Below are 26,040 nucleotides of genomic sequence, written 5' to 3' on the forward strand. Positions count from 1 at the left end.
GCTGGGCCACAGCATACACTACTACAAGTCCAGGCCCCTCTTGGACCAACTTTCTGAACTGAACTCTGTCGGGCACTGCCACCTCCATCCTTACACTGTGTGACAGGCCCCACTTTCCATTCCATGTTGACATTTTCAGCCACTATCCTGCAAGGCCTCAAATGTGACCATATATGGCCACTGCTAATGTCTTGCCACGCCTTGCATCTTCTTCACATGAGATCATGTGAACTCCATGTCAACATCCTGACAAGCCCAGCTGCACCCTGCTGGCAGTATTTTCTTGTACTCTGTAATAACCTTATTTGTTCTGGCTTCTGTTCTCTGCCCTTCAGGCACTGCATTTTCTAAATACAAGACAGTCTTCATTCCATGCGTCTACCTTGGCATTCTCTTCTCAGCCATTCTATTCACATACCCACACCAGTCTTATGTTGCAGGGGTTACTCAGGTACCTAACACTTTAATTTCCCATCATTTTCATTTTTGTTGCACCAATTTGACTTCTCAAGCACCTCATTTCACTTACTCTCACCTTGCTTTATTCCCCTTTTATTCATGTCCAAGGCTTCTGCATTGCACAACGGTGTTGCTACATAATGTGCTTGGTAACTCACTTCTTACATTTCTGGAGAAATTCTTTGTTCCACATAATTCCTCTCATACTTCTAATAGAGCTATCAGCTTACTTTGTACTTTCATTTATCACTTCTTCCATTTGCCTGCATTAGAATTATTTATGTAAAGATTGTCACATTTACACCCTTCACAAATGGCAGCTTTTTTAATTGACTTACTTAATTTTATCACAAGATATGATCTCACAAACAGAGGTTGATGCTCTTACAGAAATAGTTTCTGGTACGCTGAAAATAATTATGAGTCAAATACCCTATTAATAACTGAAAGACATCATTTTTGTCTAGTTTGACTACTTGTAGCCAGTAGGAATTTCCATTTTATTTGCTGTAAAAATTTTCTCATGAGTTCCATACTGCCTCACTGCCAGTTTTTTCTCTTTTATGCCAGTTTTTTTCTCTTTTATCCCAATGAAATGTCCGTTTTATTACAGTTGGTGGGAGAGAAAGATGGAGGGAAGGATGGGAATTGAGGATAAGACAGAAGGAGATAGAAAGAGAGATGCCTGCAATGCTTCACTTTCTGTTCTAACATGGACAGTAAGAATTCTGAAAGATGTAATTCATGCACCACATACATAAATTGAGAAAGTCAATTTCAAATTAAACAGCTTCACAGTACTGGTTTTGTCACGCTATCATACAATATATCTGACATATGATACAGGTACGATGAATGTTTTAATTAACACCTTTATTGCAAATAATAAATAGTCTTTTCTACACTGTTATACTGTTTATCAAAATTAAGTTACGATAAAAGACCAATTAATAGGAAATGCAATAATACTTAACCTTACTCATAAGCTAAAATGACAAAAGAATAGTGTATCACAGTTACATACAAAATCACAGTAGAGTAAAATTGTATTAATAATCGCAAGTGTCAAATATGGTCACAGTATTGTAAGATAGCATTTCTTCACCACAGTTGTTTACCATAATTCACCATATTCATGCAAGGAATGCACCAAACCCAAAAGTTCCTCTCATAGCATCCCAGTAGTAGCGATTCCAGTTGTCCTTCATAGTATCCAAGTGACTAAAAAATATGAAGCTATATGTTACTTAGTTAATGCCACAATTTAATAATTAACATATAAGGATCTATGGTATATTTCACAATACAATAAATATTGAGGGCTACCACCTGCATGTATTAAGAGCACCCACATCAGCTGCTTCATTACGAAACAGTTAGAAGTAAAAGTGAAAGGGGACTATGGATAATTTGACAAAAATTTGTGCCAAACTTGTGCCAATAAAAATAACGAAATAGTATTTTTTTCAATAAAAATTTTTCTATAACTTTTATCAAATCAATTGTCAATAAACTCCTCACGAATATTTTGTACCTCCTGCATGTCTGTGAGGATTTTGATTGAAGGAAAGCAGAGAAATAAAGTGTAGGCTATACAGAAGCAAAAAATAACTTCAAATAATGTAAAATCTAGGATGGAATAATGCCAGTATTATGAAATGGATAATTGCTACTCACCATATTGTGGAGATGTTGAGATTCAGCCAGACACAACAAAAAGATCTCTTTAACAGGTAAGCTCTCGGATAAAAGGCCTTTTCTGAACTAGACAACATACAGACACACATTTATGCAAATGCAACTCACAAACATATTACACTCCTGAGGCCAAACTGGCCAGAGTCTGGCCTCAGCAGCCAGAGATAGGAGTCATATGTGTATAAGATGTGTTTACATGAATGTGTGTGTGTTGTCTAATTCAGAAAAAGGCCTTTGGGCCAAAAGCTTTCTTATTTAGCGTTCATTGTGTTGTGCCTGTCAACATCTCCATTTTATGGTGAGTGGTAATCTGTTCATAATATTGTCAAAAAATAACTTCACTGTGAAATGAAAACAGAACAATAACCAAAATAAACACAGTCTTTTTTTGAAATTAAGATCTATTAAACTTTCTTTCAACTGTGCTCCACAGCTTCAAAATGTATGAAAGATATCTTTTATACTTTATTCTGCTGCTACTAGTTTCAACACAGTGTCATCATTTGACAGAGTTTACAGCTGAAAGCAGTATACACCACATGTCAATGACTACTATGTGCCACAAACATATATTTAACACCGTGGAAGCAAATCAGCCTGGAATATTGCACAGTATCCAGTAAACAATCACTATTTACTTGGATCATTCTTGGTAATCTCTCCACAACACGTTGGGACAATGGTGCTCAAACTTGCTCCAATTTATACTGTTGTTTGTAATGGATGCCTAGAGACAAAAGTTATGAGGAGACAGCTGTGTGCCCTCTGGATCAACATAGCACTATGAATTGTTTCCAAAAAGGCACCGTGCAGTTCTGTTGCATTCTCCTAGCTGTACCTATGAGTCCTATGTTGTAGACAGAGGCAACAATTACAAGCTACATCTCCAACATTTTGTATGACATAACACTAGCTGCATGTTCAATTTTTTTGATGTTACTCCTGTGTATGCAAATTTGTAGGAAACTTGCCTTGGTGACAATCTTTCAAGTAACAATGTGCACATGGTCTAATCTTAAAATGATCCTTTGAGACATGTTAATGGGCATTAGAGTGAACAAATGCTGCATTGGTCCATTCACAACTCGAGACACAGTGTGGTCAACTGAACTGCACTGGGAATGCGGTCTCACTTTTCTCTTCAATACACATATCGCCATACATAGAAATTTACTGTTCTGAAGAAGAGGTATCTGATCCAAAAAATACAAACTACAGAAGTTCTGAAGGTGATGCAAAACTTGTTTTCAGCAGTTTAGAATTATACATTCAAATTAACATTTTATGCTTTAATATTTAAAATGTACCTGCACAGACAATCTTCTAAATATGTGCTTGTTAAGTTTGTGCAACACTATTATTGTTATTATCGTAACTATTATTCAAATCATCTCTTTCAATAACACCTTACGATACGGCCAATACTTTTTACATTTACCAAGGTGTTACATGGTCTGTTTTTGACCACTAACGGAAGCTTACAATATTTTTATCTTTGTTAACAAAAAGTACTTAATTAACATGTCTACAAATAATGCCAAAATGCCAACATAATGGAAATTTTCATGCATGAAATTGTACATTTATAATAACCACACTGTCAATGGGACATTAAACTCTAATCTTCCTTCCTTCATCAATTTGTAGTTTTATCCAATAACAAGTACTGGATGGCATGTGCTTACACTGAAGTAATCACACTATGTCTGACTCATCAACCACACATAGATCATGGAGTAAAGGAACAATTTACCATTCAATGCAGTGCCTCATATGGGTGGAACAGGAGCTACAAAACATCAGGTACATCAAAGTGTCACAGTGGTGACTAATACAACTGCCTACACCTCTCTTCCACAAAAAAGGCACCTGTCTTCACTGCATAGTGAATGATTGAAAAATATATGAAATTAGGAATCTGTGACCCACGTGCACTCCTGCAAGAATTCTTGCTTAAATGTCTGTGTGTGCACTGTAATTATTCTAATCTTGTATGTGTGATCCCTAAAGGACCAATACATGAAGTGTTACATTCCTAGATTCATCAGCTAAAGCTGATTAAAGAAAATTTGTAAACAGACTTTGACAGGAGAGTTTGCTTGTATCTTCTAAGCATTTGTCAGAACAGTTTTATCACCATCTCCATGATGTTCTCCCATGAGCTGAACAAGCCTGTGGCCATTTGTGCTGCCCATCTTCGTAAATATTCAATATCCCATGTTAGTCTAATCTGTTATGGCTCTTAGACACTTTAGCAATATTCTAGGATGGTCTGCAAGAGTGTTTTGTAACCAGCCTCCTTTGTAAGCTAAACTGTTGAGGGTTTTGTGCCATTTTGATGAATTTATTGCCTGTTGGCTTTTGTCTCACGATCTTTATCTGACAGTTGTTTAATAATTTTTCTGACATTTCATCAGCATGATTGGCTGGGACAGACAAAGGCTCATCCTCCAAAGCCGATGGTGCCACCAGCAATGAAGGATGAAGCTTTCACAATCCCAGCCGGTCATGCTGATGAATGACAGGAAAATAACACACACTATGCCTTTGTAGACTGACTGCATTTTCTTAGTATTCTACCAATGAGCCGAAGTCTGCCACCTGCTGCATGTAAGAACGAGCTTGTGTGATTGGTCCATGTCATATCCCTACAAATTGTTTTATTTGTATGCCAAAGATGAACATCACAACTTCAGTTTATCACAGTCAAAATCACAATAATTGTGGATCACCAAAAAAGAACACCTTTCACTTGGGGTGACACATTGACATTGATTGTATAGTGCTTTTTTCTTCATTTTGTGAAGCGCATAATTTTACATTTCTGAACTTTTAAAGCAACTTTCCATTGCACAACCCTGAAATATTATTAAGATCTGACTTTATATTTGTGCAGCTATTGTTAGAGGCACAAATTAAATTCACAACTAATGACGTAGTGTGAATTTGCAACGTACTTGCAAATTTTCAAAAATATACAACAGGATTCAATCAAAATACACACAATTTTTGACACAATCAATGAAAAATAACACAATAGTGACACAAACAACAAAATATTATAATCAAGAACTTTGAACTGGACGCTATGTGGAAAAGCAGTCTCACATGAAGGAAACTGTGCAAGCTGGCTTACATATGTAAAAAAAGAAATGCGCAAAATGCATGGACTTTTTACTTAGCTTACTCTGTGATAACTTCTACACTAACAGGCCACAGATGAACACCAGAGATTCAGTTTTTCACAGTCAAAATTGTGAGGACTGTGGAGTGCTAACAAAACACATCTTCCACTTGCGGCAACTGACATTATACAAATAATATCTTAAAAGTAATGACAGAGCTGAGAGACTTGCAAATTAGTACATATTTTATGTATATGAGAACAAAGGGCCGTTTTCAGGCTGCATAGTGGATTAACTTTGTAAGAAGTGGTGCCTTTGTTTATGTCCTTGGGACTTTAGCACTCCACATTAATCTTTTTAAGAATGTTTAACATTATTAACATTCTCTTCACAGTAAAACTACTTTGATATCATCATAATTAAACTGTTTTATAAAATTCACAAAGGAATACAAATCTGGCTTATAGAATTTTGTCAATAAACTACACTTCACTTCAGCAATATGAAAACCAGGAGTGTGATGTAGAGGCCACTGCTTACCTTTCAGGAATACTTTCTTGAGTCAGTTTTACTTCTATGCCATCCAAAAGTTGTTCTATTTCAATTAGAACAGTTGAGAAATGACCATCAGGCCAATTGCTGATTCTCCATGTCTGATAAATCTTTGAGTTGGGTACCTGCAATAATATAAGAGTTTAATAGGATAACTGTTTCAGAATGGTGCAGATGTCATGCAAAAGTTGTTCTATTTCAATTAGAACAGATGAAAAATGACCATAAGGCCAACTGCTGATTCTCCATGTCTAAAAAATCTTTGATTTGGGTACCTGCAATAATGTAACAGTTTAATAGGATAACTGTTTCAGAATAGCACATATATCATGCAAACACCTTTCTCAACAGTTCTTCAAAAGAAAATATGTGTTTAGGTTCTTTTTTATCCATTTGTTGTTCTTATTGTGATCAAGTTACAGCAAAATCACTGATACATTTCCAATCTATCTTGAATTTTCTTTCACATATTTCAGTAGACACCTAAAAAGTGCAATATGAAAATTCATTCTGGTGTATCAAGTGAAGGAGAAAATCAAAAACGAGATCCACATACACTGATGGATAAAAATATGTAAACACCAAAAACATAACATGTTACCATGTCTAATATGGTGTAGGAAAGCTGTTGGCATTCAAAACAGCTTCCAGTCATCTCAAAATGGATAAATACATGTCCTGTATGGTTTTCAAATGAATTTTATACCATTCTTCCTGCAAAATAATGGAAAGTTCTGGTAATGATGATTGAGGTGGAGAGCGATCACATACCCTTCTTTCACAAAGCCAGTGCTGGGCGGTGCAAGCTATGTGAGCAGGGGCCCTGCCATCTTGGAATACAGCTTCACCACTGGAGAACAAAGACTGTATCACGAGATGACCTTGATCAGCCAAACTGGTCACATAATCCTTGGCAATAAAGTGACCTTGCACAGCAACCATGAGCCCAAGGAATACCTTGATGTGGCTGCCAAAATCATCACTGAACACTGTCCATAGTTCACTCTTAGGATGTAAACTCAGCCAGACATTGGAAATGTAGTAAAACAAGACACATTTAACCAAATGAATTTCCTCCATTCCTCCATAATCCAGGCTTTATGGCTCCAGCACAATATTTTCCTGTTGCCAGCATTTGCATAACCAATGAGCGGTTTTGGAATTCCAGCTAGCTCTGAAATTCCCTGCTTATGGAGCTACATTCATGTTTTTTTGTACTGACAGGGTTTGTGGGTGTGACATGCAGTTCTGCAGTGACTTTTGCAGCTGCCATCCTCTTATTTTTTGTCACAATCCTCTTCAATGACCGCCCATCACAATCACTCAAAACACACTTTTGTCCGCATTATGACTTAGTAGATGATGTTTTCTGCTTTCCTTTACGCGGTATCAATCTTCAATACAATGCCTCACCAACAATTTGCCCACATTCAAACTCACTTGGCTCCAATATAACGCACTCTCAACTACACAGAACACTGTTCTGACTGTGCCTGACACTTTCAACTTATTAAGGGCATTGCACAGGTGCCATCTGTGGTGAAGCACAACAGTGCAACCTGCAGTATTGGTTAACAGCTGCATTTATGTTGAAGCATTCATTTCTTGCAGTTTTTACATCTCCAGGTGTCTTCCAGTTAAGTTTCTTCAGTATCTCTGTGACACTCTCTCATGGGTCAGACAAACCTGTGATCATTCATCCTGCCCTTCTCTATTTAGATTGAGTATTCCCTGTTAGTTGTATTTTGTACAGGCACCACAAGCTACCTCCTTTGTAGATCAATTTCACTTCTCTAGAATTCTACTAATAAACCAAAACCTGTACCTGCTTTACCTATAATTGAGCCTATTTAATCAAACAAACAGCAAGGTTCTCAATACACTTTCCTGGGAGCACCCCTGAACCTACTTCTACATGTGTCGATGCTTCTCCATCCAATATAACATGCTTCCACTCCATATGAATAAATCCTCAATCCAGTAACAAATTTCAGTTGATACCCCATACAATAATGCTTTTTATGATAAGCATGTGATTCTGAGTCGAAAGCTTTTTGGAAATCAAGAAATATATTCACTTCACTATCTTAATCCATGGCTCTTAGGATGTCATGTGAGAAAAGCAGAAATTGGGTTTCACGTGATTGGTGCTTGTGAGATCTCTGCTGGTTGGTGCCAACCATTCTATTTGAGATACATGGGCAATCGAGAAAGTAAAAGATGTTTTGGCCCATCAAGGCAATGGGCACAGCTAAACTGACATCTTGGTATCACAACATTCCTACACTCAGTATGCATCCAGCGCTGGTAGCATGTGTTTTGTGTCTCTGCCACTTTCCTTTCTGTGATGTGTTGAAATGAGTGCTGCAATAGAAAATCCTGTCACATGTGAGGTGCATTCTGTGAGTAGGTTTTTGTCAGCAAAAAACTGCAAAACAGTTGAAATTTATTGTGACCTTTGTGGTGTGTAAAGAAAAATAATAAAAACTTTTGCAACAAGCACCTCTTCCCCACAATGAAGACATGGTTCACTACACATCACTCTGGTACTGACGTGAACTGAACACCAGTATAAACCAGTGTTTGCAATTACATGTGACAGATTTGTACAGAGACAGTACTGAAAAACTTGTGCCACAGTATAATAAGTGTCTCGGTCTGAATGGTGATTACGTAGAAGAATAGCTTAAGAGTGTATCTTTAAATGTGTATAATAAAATTTTGGTTTCCATATTGTTAATTTTTAATTATTTCAGAATGTCTCTTACTTTCTAGATAGTCCTCATACTTCATTATGTTCGAGCTCAGAATATGTTCCAAGATTCTGCAAGAACTGGATGTCAAGGATACTAGTCAGCAGTTTTTGGTTCACTTCTGCTATCCTTCATGTAGATGGATGTGGCCGCTAACACTAGTGATGCTAATATCTTTACAGTGATGCAAGAATTAAATTGGGACTATACCACTGGATTTTCATTTGTAAAGGAACATGCGAAAACAAAGTTTCTGCTTTTCCTCTGCTACCCTCAATTTCAGTTCCTGTCCCATCTCTGAATGTCTGGACATTTCGGTATCACTAACAGCCTTTACATATGACCAGAATTTATTTGGTTTTGGTGAAGGATCCTTTGATAATATTTCCCCATGATAGTCATGGAAGGTTTCATGCACTGTTCTATCAAATGTCAAACACATTTCATTCAGCATCCCACTATTTACAGCCCTATTCATTTTTATACCTATTAACAAGCAGTAGTCTCTGTTTATTTACAGTGACTTTATACCATGGACAGTCCCTCGCATCATGAACTGTTCTGCTCAGAACATATGTATCAAGTACTTGCTCAACCATTCATCTAAACCTGAGTTACAGTTCTTCTATATGCTCCTCTCCTGAGCTTAACATTTCAGGTTCCTTATTGAGGAGCAACATTACTACCTCCTTATCTAGTTTGATGAACATATAAATCCTTCTATTTGTTTTCGCTGTTCTCTGTACTTTGGTATTCATTGTTGCTACAGCTGCCCCATGGTCATTGATCCCAGTTTCAATGTGAACATCCTCAAAGAAGGCAGCTCTATTTGTTAAAATATTTGAAACAGTTGTCCTATAACAACTCTCAGCCTTTCTCTCAAGTGCTTACTGAATCACAGCTTAGATTTAGGAAAAACCAAAGCATGGCCACCACTATTATATGTGTACACTAAAGCACACAGCCAGAATGTTTCTATACCTTAATAAAGCCTCTGGCTTAGAAAAATGCATCAATGAAACATCTAGACACATACCTGATGAATCAAAAACATTGTGCCAAACTTATATATCAAATTTATGATAAGGTTTTACCTTTCAAATTGACAAATGAAACAGTGACACAAGAGTTCCCCATGCCTCAATTTGTGGACCTTTCCTATTTCTAACATATATCTGTACACCCTTTAACTCGCACATTGTAACTTGAATTTTCAGGAAATAATGAGCTATCTGAACTAAGAACATAAAAATAAGAAGAAGCACGGTCGTATCATGTACAGATAACAAAATAATTACAATTTCACAAAAATTGTATGATTTATTCAGAAGAAAGAGATTCACAAACTGAGCAAGTAAATAACACATTGGTCCACCTCTGGCCCTGATGCATGCAGTTATTCAGCTTTGCATTGATTGACAAAGGTATTCAATGTCCTCCTGGGACTTATCATGCCAAAATCTGTCCAATCAGTGCATTAGATCATCAAAATCCCGAGCTGGTTAGAGGGCCCTGCCCATAATGTTCCAAACATTCACAACTGGGAAGAAATCTGATGACCCCACTGGCCAAGGTAGTGTTTGGTAAGCATGAAGGCAGGCATGTGTGGGAGGGCATTATGTTGTTTAAACATAAGCCCAGGATGTCTTGCCATGAAGGGCAATAAAACAGGTCATAGAATGTTGTTGATGTACCGCTGTGCTTTAAGAGTGCATGAATATGGCAACCAAAAGGGTCTTGGTATCAAAAGAAATGCACCCAGACTGTCATCCTAGTTGTTGTGCTGTATGGCAGTTGACAGTCAGATTGATACTCCACTGCTGTCTGGATTGTCTCCAGACACGTCTTCACTGGTCACCAGGGCTGAGTTCAAAGTTGGACTCACCGCTGAGGACAATTCTACTCCAGTCAATGAGATTCCATGCTGAATGAACCCAACAAGACTCCAAATGGGCTTGTTGGTGTGCAGAGGTCAACAGTAGTCAGCACAAGATGCACCATGAGCTCAGCCCCCTTTCTGTTAGCCAACTATTAATGGTCCTTGTGGTTACTTAAGCTCCAGTTGAATATCAGATTGATGACAGTGATGAATCCAGAGCTCTGAGTGCTCTTCTGACAATTGCTCGGTCATCTCTCTATGTTGATCGCTTCTTTCTTGACACTGTGTTCAACCATGGTTCATCCATTCCTGGCATCATCATCAGATAGTGGTCCCTATTCAAATATCGAGCAATTCACTGATTACTCCAACCAGCTTCTTTGAGCCCAAGTACAGGTACACTGTCAAATGCTGATACCTGCATATATTGTTGATATGCCTGTCTGCGAAGCATACTTACTGTCCAACTGAGTACATGGAATGAAATTCACAAAGACTTTATGCCTGTGAGGTGAAATTGCTCTGCAGCATCACACATTCATCCATCAGTTTACAATTTTGCATTTTCCATTGATACCTGTACAAACATAAACTTGTGACCAATTTGCATAACTCCTTCATGGTGTGTGGTTTATTTTAATTTATTCTTTTTCTTTTATTTTTGTCTTAGAGTATATTTCCATGCAAAAGGTCAATGTAAGTAAATCCCAGATGTAATATTAGCAACAACTGGCAGTTCACACCACTCATACGTAAGTGAGGCATGTGGGATAATGGCAGAGGAAGCAAACAGCTGCAAATTCTTAGGTGTCCATTTGGACTCAAATCTTCAGTGGATTAACCATGTTAATGCTGTATGCAACAAGGTCAACAATGGTTTGTATCTTTTTAGGCAGGTGTCAAAACAGTGCCCGCCCACACGCTGGAAACTGTATATTATGGGACAATCTATCCCCTTACTTAGATACTGCATAGAAATATGGGGTTATGCTGCAGACAGACACCTTACTGCTACTTCAAAAAAGACAGTTGAGGTTTATACATTGACTGGGCTATAAAGATTCTTGCTGCAAGATTTTCACACAACACAAGTAGTTCACCATGTATTCCTTGTAGCTCTATAAATTAATCACTTGTTTTATCTCCCAGGAAACTGAGGTAACTAAATGTAGTGATATTCATGACCACAGCACCAGGTTCAAAGATAATTACTTCAGACTAAGAACTACATTAAAAATGACGGACTGGAGTCCATACATTAATGGGCTAATAAGCTTCCAGAGTCACTGAAAAACTGTAATAAAAAAATTACAATCAGAAGTTAATATATTCGTAATTGAAAGGTATCTGTGTTCACTTTGTGAGTTTTAAAGCAGTAAAGATTAAGAGCCCACTGATGTACTGTAAAATAATACATATGCAAGGTGTGCATAAGATGTTTCAAATGTTTGGTTTTGTAAATTAACAAGACAATTTTATAAAATATAGAGTTACAGTATGTGGTAAATTAAGGATATCTGTTGTATTAATTTACATAAAAATTGTAATTCATTTTGACAAGTATTATTGATTGTGTTTAATTACTACCTGAAATACTATGCTGTAAATGTATTTGGCATTTGTGAAAGCCATCTGTTAATGACTCCATGCAAAAAATATCTAAATAAATAAGTAGATGTGTTCCTTGGGTGGTGACAGATCTGTTAACAATGACTACATTGAGCTTGTGTTGCAAGTTGTCATCAGTGTAATCTATTTTATACACACATCAAAAAAAAAGTTTTGCATCACCCCGGTTCCCAGAACGCCTGAAGATAGACATTGACTGTGGATATTGTATCACATACACAGTCACTTTGACTGTTCAGAGATGTCACTAAACCTACCCAAAGATGTAAACAACCATGCTTGAGCAGCACCTATTAGATCGAGGGGGTCCGACAGCTGATCAATTCCAGTCATTCCACCAAGAAGGAGGTACATGGCTCGTGTTTTCTGTAGTTCAACCATGCCTAGATGGTCAATACCATAGTTCAATTGTGTCCACATTGTTTCTTTGTGCAGGAAGGGCTCTCAACAATGGAAGTGTCCAGATGTCTCGGAGTGAACCAAAGCGATGTTGTTTGGACATGCATGAGATTTACAGAGAGACAGGAGCTGTCGATGACATGCCTTGCCCAGACTGCCCAAGGGCTACTACTGCAGTGGATGACTGCTACCTATGGATTACGGCTCAGAGGAACCCTGACAGCAACGCCACCATGTTGAATAATGCTTTTTGTGCAGCCACAGGACGTCGTGTTACGACTCAAACTGTACACAGTAGGCTGCATCATGCGCAACTTTACTCCCGACATCCATAGCGAAGTCCATCTTTGCAACCATGACATCATGCAGCACAGTACAGATGGGCCCAACAACATGCCAAATGGACCACGCAGGAGTGGCATTACATTCTCTTCACCGATGAGTGTCGCATATGCTTTCAACCAGAAAATCGTCGGATACATGTTTGGAGGCAACCTGGCCAGGCTGAACGCCTTAGACACACTGTCCAGCAAGTGCAGCAAGGTGGAGGTTCCCTGATGTTTTGAGGTGGCATTATTTGGGGCCGACATACCCTGCTGGTGGTCATGGAAGGCACCATAATGGCTGTATGGTATGTAGATGCCATCCTCCGACCAATAGTGTAACCATATCAGTAGCACATTACCAGGTAATGACAAAAGTAAAAATACTTCAAAACATTCAGGATAACGCGTCAGAATATATAGTGCCTCAATAACAAAGTGTTAGATTTACAAGTAGCTTTAAAGAACATTGCTGATGTCTCTTTTATTTGTTTATCTGAACACTGGTGCAAGTTTAATGAATGAAGTCTTATGGATATGAGCAAATTTAAATTAGCAGCTCATTATTACCAAAATGTTTTTTAATGATGGAGTATGCAATACACAAGAATATAACAGTTTAATGTAAAAACAAGAGACCATATAAGTACTGAAACATATCAAATCATGTCCCTTAGAGACAAAACCTGAGTAGAAGAGTAAGAAACTAATTATCATGCCAACATATAGATCACCACTGGATGATAAAAATATATTTTAAAAAAATGGAGGCAGCATTACATTTTTTATAATAATGAAGTGAAATTATTCTTATTTGGGATTTTAAAATAACCTTGTGGGTAATGAAGAAAACAAAATATATATTCCCGTATATACTTGATAACAGCTTACAGTTGTACAAACATGAATGTAAAGCATGGAATAGCTAACAGAAACATAAACCAAAGAGCAACTATATCTAGCATGAAAAGTTTCTGTGTCACTGTACATTTGCAAGGACAAAACATCAGGAAAGATCACTGTGAAGAAAAACGACAGCTTTGTACCCTCAGCAAATTTCATATGAAACCACTCTTTAAATGACATCACTAGAATAACACAGATAAAATCTTCCCTATTCGATAATATATTCACAAATATCAAAACAGGTGTCCCCAAGACTCTAAATATAAATTTATGTCTTCCGGATCACAACACACTAGTAGCATATGTAAATTCTTCTATACCCAAGACAGTAAATCGTAAGTGGGAACATAAAAGGCAAGTCTACAGTATTTTTATTAGCATTAGCAAAAGCAGCCTGAGAAAATGATTTGCAAAATCGACAACTGATGAATTATTAAATGCATTTTCTGATATTTTCATGTCCCTGTTTAAATGTCTTTTCCAAAAACACTCACAAAAATCATCATGTTATGGAACAACAGTCAATGGATATCAGTTACTTTTATTTATTTATTTATTTTCGAGTTCCATGGATCCTTGACGCGAATGTATCCCTAGGATGTAGAACATGTCAGGTTATTATGGTAATACCCACATGTAAATGATCATGAGGCAACCAATTTAACATATATAAGCAGATACAAGAAAATGGACATCCACATGTCAAATAATTACACATAAGAATTCAGATAACAACACAGATAATAGTACAGTAATGACATAGATGATTGCATAAATAATAGTGCAGTAATGACATAGATGATTACATAAACAAATTTAAAGTAATTCATCTAAAAAATATTCTGCCAACATGTGATATGCTAATCTACATAATGAGTTCTATTATAAATGCATGAAATTAAACACAAATTCAAGAAGTATTACACATTATCAAAGAATTCCTGTAAAGAATAGAATTATCCAAAAAATAAAGTTTTAGCTCTGTTTTGAATTTAGTAAGATCCCCAATGACTGCAAGCTTATTGCACTCTTTAAACTTGAATAATGAACTCCTTTCTGTACCATGCTGAGATTTTTTTTAAATCTTTGTGAAAATCATGTTTCCTTGTTGTATTGTGGTCATGGTATGCACTATTCATTTTGTAAATTGCATAATTTTTGTTCATGAAGCACATTAGTGACAAGATGTATTGACAAGGCATGGTGAGGATCCCCAGCTCTTTGAATAAATTTCTGCAAGAAGATCTAGGATGCACTCTACTCATAATCCTGATAACTCTCTTCTGTGCAACTAAGACTTTATTTGCTTGTGGTTGATTTCCCCAGAATATGATGCCATACGTCATAAGTGAATGGAAATAACCAACATATGCAGTTTTGATTGTTTCCATGTCACAAACGGATGCAATTGAGCGAATGACAAATGCTGCTGAATTCAGTCTTTTACATCAGTCAGTGATGTGGACAGACCAATTTAGTTTCTTATCAATATGTAAACCCAGAAATTTGTAAGATAAAACTTTCACTATTTCTTTGTCTCCATATTTTATTTCAACAATTTCCAATTTTTTTGTTTACTGTTTGAAACTGAATGAAATGAGTCTTATTAACATTGAGGGACAGACCATTTGCAGTGAACCAATCTAGAACTTCTTGGAATATAGTGGTCGCAGTATGCTCTAGACTGCAGTTGGGTACCTTGTCAATCATAATGGTTGTGTCATCTGCAAATAGGGTGAAGTGGGCTTCTTGGGTCACACACCATGGGAGGTCATTTACAAAGATTAAGAAAAGTAAGAGACCAAGCACCGAGCCCTGCAGCACTCCACATTTTAATGCACCCCAATCAGAGCTGGCAGGCACCTTTGCACAATTGTTTAATACTACCTTCTGATTTCTGTCATCTAGATACGACTCAAGCCACTTCCCTACTTTATCTTTTAAGCCATAATGCTCAGCCTTTCTTAGTATAATCTTGTGATCTACACAGTCAAATGCTTTTGACAGATCACAAAAGATTCCAAATGGTGACATTTTCTTGTTTATTGATTCAAGGAGTTGGTTGACAAATGAGAAAATGGCTTGTTCGGTTGAAACACCCTTTTGGAATCCAGAAACATCTGCTTTATCACCCTTTTTGAAGAGTGGTTTAACAACAGCAAATTTTAGTCTATTAGGGACAGTACCTTGATTTAGAGATTCATTAAATATGTGACACAGAACTTTAAGAATATATTTGTGGCAATGTTTCTGTACTTTGATAAACATATTGTCCACACCAGTGGAATTTTTGTTTTTCATTTGGCATATCACCTTCTCAATCTCATTTGCTGTGATGTAGGGTACATACATCAGGCTAATTTTTCTCTGCACTGCTTTTTGTAGAAGGTTCATGGCTTCATCCATTGACTCTTTACATCCAATTTGATCCGCTACTGTCAGAAACTATCAAAGTATATTCTCAAACTCTGAAACACCTCAATCCACTCCAAAAAGACAACAAAGATTAACACTTCTCAGGCTACGTTCAGACATACAAGAAAATTTACAGGGAAGCGATAAAAATGCTAATACAATCCACAATTACAAAGTAATTATGGGGACAGGAAACAAATCAAAAGCAATTTGGAAAGCAGTAAAAAAAGAAACAAACAAAGATGTCAAAAATCAAGATGACATTATTTTGAAGAAATGATAAACCTTACTCTAGCAAATTACTTAAATGAGTACTTCATAACTACTCCAGTCAACATGAGCAAAAACTACTGTACAAGTAACACAACACCAGTTCCAAAGGAACAAAGAGTTAATTCAATAGAGCTTTGTCCCACAAATAAATCAGAAGTTCTTAAAGTAATAAAAAATAATGAAGAATAAAATGTCTTCCCGAATTGGCGAGATACCTGGAGCAGTTGTAATTAAATGTGCTACTGGCATGTCAGAATACATATTGTAAATACATAATTATCAGGACTATTTCTGCAAAGACTGAAAATGTCAAAAATAAAACCACTGTATAAAAAGGGCATTACATATGAAGATGGAAACATAAGCTTTGTTATCTGTATTTTCAGCAGTAATAGAGACAATCAAGAAACACAGAATTACAAATTACCTTGAAAAATTCTTGTCTTTAAATCAACATAGTTTTCACAATCAGCTATTGTATTGGGACTTGAGAGAAAGAACAATACAAGAGAAACGAACTCGGTCTTATCGATGGCATTCATTACTGTCCAACATGATATCTTGATAGAAAAATATCAGTGAACAAGGAGTGGAAAAACAATGATTTGTCATATCCCATAATAGGAGACTGGTAGCTGAAATACATTAAGGAACAAAGTGTTGTTTACAGATCTGATATTCAGACTGTACCATTTGGAGTACATCATGGCAGTGTTCTAGTACCTCTCTTATTTCTTATTTATGTTAACGATATCAAGATTCCAGTCAATGGTACTCGCATAACCCCATTTGCTGATGACAAAAATGTTGTTCTAACTGATATAAATCAGATACTGCTACCAGGGTTCTGGAATATTTACAAAACTGGTTTCAAATGAACATGTTAACATTAAATGATTCAAAAATTAATTGTATTCATTGCAGGAAATCAGTTATATCATGACCTAGACCTCAGAATACAAAATAAAGAAACTGTGAGGGTAGCTCTCACAATAGTTTTAGCTGTGGATACATAAGAAAACTTAGACTGGAAATCTCACAACCTGTATCTCACAAACAATCTGATTACTTTGCATGGCATGTAATTAGTGTGTGTAGAAGAGAATGTAGAAGAACATTCTATTTTGTTTACCCCATTCTGCTATTATCTATGGGCTCACCTTCTAGGGTCATAAAAAGATAAACCTGAAAACCACGTTCACTGTACAAAATGAGCTGTTGGAATAATTACCAAAATTGAAGGCTAACACCCTCAAAGCAGTTATTTCAACATCTAAATATTCTACCCTTACCATGCTTCTATGTACAAAAAAGTGTAATGAATATAAAAAGGTACACTGACAATTTCAAAGCTTATTCAGATTTTCATTGTTAGAATACAATAATGTGCAATGACATTCATATAAAAATAGTAAACAGGGCTTCAGCACAGAAACACACAAACATTCAACACTGAACAACAGACTTCCAGTACATACAAAAGAAATAAAAAATTGTCTTCATTTAAGCAAGCAGTATTCAATTTCTTAATGACCAACTGCAATTATAGTGCAAAAAAACACCTGCAATAACCTTGTGGCAAATAATTATATTCATATACTATATGTCAATGTCATTTTTTATGAAGTGCTAGCCATTTTGAACAGAAGAGTTAGAACTATGTAGTCCATCTTTTTCATACAGTTATATAATTAATCAAAGTTGTTTGTGCAATTTTGTATGTGATATTGTGTAGGGTACTGTGCACCTCTGTATTATTGTTATTATTGTTGTTGTTTTTATTTTATGTATTTTCTGATGAAACCCATTGCAATGTACAATGCCTATGGATGAATAAACTACTACTACTACTACTACTGCTACTACTGCTACTGAGGTGATCTCTAACATTTCCACCAGCTGCTGCCGATGCAATCAAACAATGGAGTGTTATAAACTTGTATTACACGATTTCAAGGCAAATGCCATTTATCTATGTATTTAGGTTTCTTTTGTGGAGAGATCTATTTACGAAATTTCAATCACCAACTTTCTCTTCTGAATGTGTAAATATTTTGTTGATACCCACCTATGGAGGGAGAAATGATCATCATAATAAAATAAGAGAAATCAGAGCTCGAATGGAAAGATTTAGGTGTTCCTTTGGAATGGTAGAGAAGTAGTGTGAAAATGGTTCGATGAACTCTCTGCCAGGCACTTAAGTGGGAATTGCAGAGTAATCATGCAGATGTAGATGTGGATGTAAATGAACTACTGCATTTAAATACACTAGTTATTCCTTTGTTTCATAATGTAAGACACAAGTAACAGTGTGGCCACCAAAGGTGAGTTTATTAATCCACATTAAAGTTACACATGAGCGTAAGTACAATACAAGCAGCAGAACACATCTGAGGACAAGCAGCTACTGTGCTGTTCTTATATAGGCAAGAGCTCCGGTACATGGTACAGTGGGTGCCATGTCGTTTGCACAAGTCATAGGTGGCCTCTGACTGCCAGTCTGCATAGATGCAGATAGTGAAGTGTTCAATTTAGGACGCCAGTGCCCACGTCCACAGCACATATCCAAATATGCTTGAGGAAAGGTGCTCCTCTGATGCAGGCATTGGGATGACCATCACACATCCATGGCATCTGCAGAGGCAGAAGGAGATTCTGCACTGGAACTGGTGAGTATGAGCAAAAGTGGTGGACAGCCATGGGCAAACACAGCAGAGCCCCCACCCCCCACACACCTAACCCACAAAGTACCAGAAGATAGGATGAGTGATGGCACAGGAAGCTTCTCGATGTCTGGAACCTCAACATAGCAGTACTGCATTTACAGCAAAGGTACTGCTTGCTCAGGCATACAGGGACATGGCATTGGCCCAGTTGGATGTGGAAGTGCTGACAAGTGAACTGTGACAAGGGCCATGTCGACAGACTTTGGTGAAACGGCATGAGCAGGAGGAGGACGGTGTGGGATGGGTGACCACTGAGCATCTCTGCTGGGCCCCGGCTGGTGTAAACCTGTAGGTGAATGTCTTGGTGGCACAGAAATCACTGAAGATCTGAGACACCTTTACCCATTACAATTGTATACAGCAACCCTTCGGTAGAAAAAATCTTGGAAATGGCCTGAATCATAGCCATAGCTGATATCAAATGACAGCCAACAATTTTTGCAAAGTTAGAGAAGTTATCAATAACCAACAATCAGTAAGAACTGAGGAAGGATCCCGCAAAAGCAACATGGACAAATTCCCACAGATGCTGTGGTGTGGGCCATGGAGAGATCAATGCCCATGGCACCACTTGTTGTGTAGCACACTGAGAGCAAGCCAGTAAGAGCAAGCCACAACAATGTAAAATGTGTACATCAGTGTTGGGGTAAAACACTTGCTGACAGGCTAATGATTTGGTACATGAGACCTCCCAATGTCTCTGGCGTACTTATTGCCAGAGGCTATGATCACAATGCTGAGCAACAGCCCATCCGTAGCTAAGAGAACAACAACGTCAAACACTGAAAGCTGGTGACAGAGAGCAAAACAGATATGTAAAGGATAAGACATCCTGCCCAGGGGCCTGTCCAAAGTGGACAAGCCAGCTCAAAACTGCATTGGCAGCAATAATAGCTGCAATCTGGGAGCCCGCAATACGAAACCATGTAAGTTGTGCCTCAACATCTAAGTGGAAAAGAAAGGAGCTCATTCCATTCAAAAGTAGGCTCAATCCTCATCGGAAGTCAGGACAGTGCATTGGAATTGGCATACTGTGTGGTAAGCTGAAAATGTATTTCACAGTTGTAGCAAGAGAGAAACATAGCCCAACACTTAGGCCACAGATGATAGCAAGCACTCCCTTCTCAACTTGAAAGTAGTGCTGAGTTAAGCTATTGAATGTTCGGAACCATCCTCACAGCAATGTGCAAAAATGGTTCCAAGGCTACACTGGAAGGCTTCTGTACACAAGACCAGGCGGTAGCCAGGATGGAAGGTAGTCAAACAAGGAGTACAATGTTATTTAGGTTTAAAAAGTGTGAATGCATGCTTGCAGCCATGTGTCCACTGAAAGCAGATATCCTTCTGGAATATTTCATGGAGAGGAAGGGCCAATTTAATTTATGGTGGTAGGCAATTTCCCCTAAAACCACTTAGAAGTTCATTGACATTTGTAGGCAAGGCAGAGCTATGACCTGCAATATGATGACACAAAGGCTTTTTACTATTCCGGAAATCTCAAACTCCAAACGGACAATCAATGGCTGAAATAAGTGGGACTTCAACCCAGCAATATGTAAGACCATGAACAATGAGCATAAGCTGTGTAAGTGTTTGTCAGTAGATGCACCCATCACGAAGTTGTCGAGATAATTGATGCACCTCAGAATGGACATCATCAACTGTTCCAAAAAAAAGCTGAAAAACTGGAGAGGTGCTAGCCACACCAAACAGGAGGTGCTGATATTGGGGGCGTGTTAATCAGAGGGAGCCATTTAGACAGCTCATTCAATGCAATTTGTAAATAGGCTTCAGATACATCAATTTTGGGTGAAATTGAGCCCCAAGGGGTTTGGCGAATAGCTCGTCCTGATGAGGCAAAGGTTAGGTGTCGAAGATAACGACTGAGCATTAATGGACACTTTAAAGTTTCCACAGAAGTGAATTTGACCCTTTGGTTTTATTACAATCATGACCATTCACTTGACATAATGCTGGCTGACCCCAAAGACATCAGTTTGTCCAATGCAGATTTCACTTGATCACGCAGTGCTACCAGAACAAGGCATGCCAAGAAGAAATGCAGGTGTACCTTAGGTGTCGAGAGTAATGTGCACCATAAAATTAGTGGCACAAGCTAACCTATCCAATAAAAGACGAGAACCCAGAACACAGAGAATCTAACTGATGGTAAGGGATCTGGTTGATAACAAGGTGCATTGCCCCCACAAAGAAAAACCAAAAGCATTTAAATCATCCAGACCAAACAAATTGTCGCCACCATCATCATCCACCACCAAAAATATCAATGAATCAACCACCAATTTACACATGGGAGCCATAATTTCTCCAAAACTGGAATATGCTTCTTGCTATAATTCACGAATAATTTGAGTAACAGGAGACAATGCCAGAGATCCTAAGTCCACATAAATTTGTGGGTTCAGCAATGTCACAACTGCACCTGTGTCCAGTTGAAGTCAGAGCACTTTGTCCATCATTCACACTTCAATAAATAGTCTGTTAGTATGAACAAGCAATGGAGACACATAATGAACATCCATGTCCATATCTGCAGGAAAAGTTTGGGAATGACACACATGTGCTATATGTCCTTTTTCCTATAGTTGTTGAAGGTCACCATGCACTTAGGGCATGTGGCCCTGTCATGTTGCATGAAACATGGGAACACTGAGCACTGCCATTTCTGTGGCTGTCATTGTATTTGTTTGGCACATCGCTGTCCAATGCGGCATGGAGGCCACATTTTTATCACTGCCATGTCATACTACCCCCAAGAAGTAACTGACACTTTATGCCCAGGAAAAGGTGAAACTCTGACAGTGTCACACTAAGCCTCAATCTGATTGCCAGCAGCACAAGACAAACTGATAGATTGGACAATATTTTAACACTTCAGTGAAAGACAGATTTTCACACTGTAGTGAGCACTGATACATCTCCTTGTCAGGAACCAACTGAATGGTGGCATCAAAAACCACAGAATCATCACAGGAATCTAGATGTGCATCAGGAACGAATTGACATTTGTGACTGAGGCCATGAAGTTCAGCCACCCAGGCCCAGCAGGACTGATGGGGCTGTTTCACACAACAATAGAACTTGACAAGTGCTGCAATGACATACATTTGTTTACGGTGATAATGGGACAACAACATACACATTTCATTGAATGAAAGTGATGCCGGTTCCTAGAATATGACTAACTGGCACAACAACTGGTAAATCCAAGAGGAAAGCCAAGAAAGAAACAAAGCTTTGCACATGTAAGTACCAGTGACACCAGAAGTGAGAAAGTATTGTCAAAGCCATTTGCTGTCAGTTTCCCAGTCTTCAGCCACATCATCATAAGGGGGCAAAGGTAGTGAGTACTCTGACAGCATAGAAGCCTACATAGTCAATGTGGCTGACAAATTTGTAATAGCAGCTGTAAGAGCTCGTTCCTGCTCAAGGAGAGACTTGAGCACTGCCTCCATAGACATGGGAACCGAGAGGATAACCACAGAAACGCAGCACACAGAAGTGAACACCAAACTCATTGCCATTTGTGTTATAGAGTAAGACAAGTAGTAGTGCAGCCAACAAAGACAAGAGTTTATTAGTCCACATTCAAGTTACACACAAGCACAGAAACAATACAAGCAGTAGAACACATCTGGGGTCAAGTGCATGATGTGCTGTCCTTACGTAGGGAAGAGCTACAGTAGACAGGGTCACTGTATACACTGGCAAACAATGTGTTTGATTTGACACTGTGTATTTCTCTTTGGACTTTGCCACCAGTTTCTGTGTTCTTTGGACTTTGCCACCAGTTTCTGTGTTTTTCCTAATGTTCAGATTTTCTATACACGTTGAATTTTCTATACGTGACATCTTGTGTAATTCTAGTGCCTAATATGGAGCCAGAGCTCTGCAGACTGAACCAAAGTAGTGGGATGTGATTATCATAAAAAACATCACATCACTGAATGAACACCAAAATTTAACACCTGTCATGAGCTTACTACTCCTCTCATGCTCATACTTTTCAATGATTTTGTATTGGGATCTGTAATGAGTAAATTATATTGCATAAGGTGCATTTTATTTATGCTCCCTGTTGTTAGTATGTACATCAATGTGGTTATAGGTAGGGGTGAAAAGGCATGGCTCAAGACATTTAAGAACTTCTTGATGTGTTTGTCATAAAGCATGCATCATTAAGACTCTTGAGAATACGAGAATGCTTCTGATATCATGATTACAGGACACTTTCAATGTCCGAGGAGAAAATCAACCTCTGTTTCCTGCAGAAGTGGCCAATCAGATGAGTGGAATGCAGGCCTGTAGCCGTTTATTAACAGGAAATAGCATATGTGCAGCCTGCTATGCCTGCAACACAACATACAAGGGAGATTTTCACATTTCATGGTAGCTGTATCATTTATCTGGTGTAGGTAAGAAATAACAGTACTAAACGTAGTATTTGTAGTGCGTATCGGTGGCAAGGAAGAGAAAAACATTTTCATGAGGTGGCAACGAAGAGAAAAACATTATCCTGAGGATAATTTATTGCTGTCCCAGAAAATAGAGAGCAAAGTCATATTTGTTCCTGGTATACTAATGTTGAAGCCTGAAATACAATAGTTATCATTCATTATCTGAGAAAATGAAGAATTTTCAAGACAGTCAGGCATGAACTAGCAACTCTTCTTTGTAATTTACTAGTGTAGGTCTGTGTAATAATGACCGAATGTACTTGTTTCCTGGGGAAGAAATTGTTTTTGTATATAGGTTAAGGATAAAACAATAATAAGTCGTGTTGACCAGTATTCTTTCAATGAAATTCAGGTTTTTCATTCCAGTCCAATTTATTATGCACCCACAAAGGAGTACTGACACATCTGGACTTCCAGAATGAGATTTTCACTCTGCAGCGGAGTGTGCGCTGATATGAAACTGGCAGAAGTGAAGCTGTGAGGACAGAGCGTGAGTCGTGCTTGGGTAGCTCAGTTGGTAGAGCACTTGCCCGCGAAAGGCAAAGGTCCCGAGTTCGAGTCTTGGTCCAGCACACAGTTTTAATCTGCCAGGAAGTTTCACATCTGGACTTAATGGTTGGAACGGCTGTACCTGTTTGGACTACAGCTTTGAATTGATAGGTGTAAAATTAACAATATAAGGAAAACCAGAAACTAAATAATATCTTTGATATAGGAAGAATTGAGTTGTTTTCATTAAGAGCTAAATTGACTATGCTGTAACATTGTTTATTTTATTGATCTGCCTGACCATACTAAACGTACTGTTCTGTTCATCTTTCTGGTTTTTTTCTGTTCAGCCAAGAATTTACCGTTTTATTATGAACTGTAACACAGAGACAAACCATGGGCTAATTCAAAGAAAGAACTAACACAAATTTATTATATGGAATACAGTAAACTATGTTACAGTATGTTTATTTGCATGACCATTGATTTGCATAAACAGTCAACTGAGGCTAGCATAGTTCAACACTGCGTCCTGTTATCTAGGAACTCCTCAATCCAATCACACAATTGGTCCGATAGTCCATATGCTCTTACTTTGTTCACAGTCGTTTAATGAACAAAGTAAGAGCATATGGACTATCGGACCAATTGTGTGATTGGATTGAGGAGTTCCTAGATAACAGGACGCAGCATGTCATTCTCAATGGAGAGAAGTCTTCCGCAGTAAGAGTGATTTCAGGTGTGCCGCAGGGGAGTGTCATAGGACCGTTGCTATTCACAATATACATAAATGACCTTGTGGATGACATCGGAAGTTCACTGAGGCTTTTTGCAGATGATGCTGTGGTGTACTGAGAGGTTGTAACAATGGAAAATTGTACTGAAATGCAGGAGGATCTGCAGCGAATTGACGCATGGTGCAGGGAATGGCAATTGAATCTCAATGTAGACAAGTGTAATGTGCTGCGAATACACAGAAAGATAGATCCTTTATCATTTAGCTACAAAATAGCAGGTCAGCAACTGGAAGCAGTTAATACCATAAATTATCTGGGAGTACGCATTAGGAGTGATTTAAAATGGAATGATCATATAATGTTGATCGTCGGTAAAGCAGATGCCAGACTGAGATTCATTGGAAGAATCCTAAGGAAATGCAATCCGAAAACAAAGGAAGTAGGTTACAGTACGCTTGTTCGCCCACTGCTTGAATACTGCTCAGCAGTGTGGGATCCGTACCAAATAGGGTTGATAGAAGATATAGAGAAGATCCAATGGAGAGCAGCGCGCTTCGTTACAGGATCATTTAGTAATCGCGAAAGCGTTACGGAGATGATAGATAAACTCCAGTGGAAGACTCTGCAGGAGAGACGCTCAGTAGCTCGGTACGGGGTTTTGTCAAAGTTTCGAGAACATACCTTCACCGAAGAGTCAAGCAGTATATTGCTCCCTCCTACGTATATCTCGCGAAGAGACCATGAGGATAAAATCAGAGAGATTAGAGCCCATACAGAGGCATACCGACAATCCTTCTTTCCACGAACAATACGAGACTGGAATAGAAGGGAGAACCGATAGAGGTACTCAAGGTACCCTCCGCCACACACCGTCAGGTGGCTTGCGGAGTATGGATGTAGATGGATGTAGATGTAGGAGAGGCTTCATGAGATTCTCTTGTATTTGGCTATTTTTCTCAAAGCTCTTCAAGGAAAATAAATTCACATCCTAGTTAGAGTATACTGGTGGTTGGAGAGAGAGAAATGACTGTAAATGCAATTACAGTTAAACTTACTATTTTTTCTTAAGAGCACTAATTTAGCTACAGGTTTAGATATTTGTGACATTAACAACAGTAATATGCTGGTAATATGATAAAAATGATGAGAGTGGTTAATTGCACAGAAGATTAAACATTTATTATGGATAGTTTATGGAC

At 38.1% G+C, this 26,040-nt stretch overlaps 1 protein-coding gene across 1 annotated transcript in view; it reads right to left on the minus strand.

The window, feature by feature from the left end:
• Window positions 1–1,300: 1,300 nt before the first annotated feature.
• LOC124612995 (activator of 90 kDa heat shock protein ATPase homolog 1-like) overlaps window positions 1,301–26,040 on the minus strand; it is a 98,499-nt gene continuing 73,759 nt past the window's right edge. The window contains exons 9-10 of the mRNA XM_047141545.1: window positions 5,823–5,959; window positions 1,301–1,680 (exon numbers count right to left, since the gene is read on the minus strand). Coding sequence (XP_046997501.1) covers window positions 1,593–1,680; window positions 5,823–5,959 — 225 coding nt within the window. The 3' untranslated portion in view covers window positions 1,301–1,592. The remainder of the gene's footprint in view (window positions 1,681–5,822; window positions 5,960–26,040) is intronic.

Source organism: Schistocerca americana, chromosome 4 (assembly GCF_021461395.2).
Source record: "Schistocerca americana isolate TAMUIC-IGC-003095 chromosome 4, iqSchAmer2.1, whole genome shotgun sequence".
NCBI lineage: Eukaryota > Metazoa > Arthropoda > Insecta > Orthoptera > Acrididae > Schistocerca > Schistocerca americana.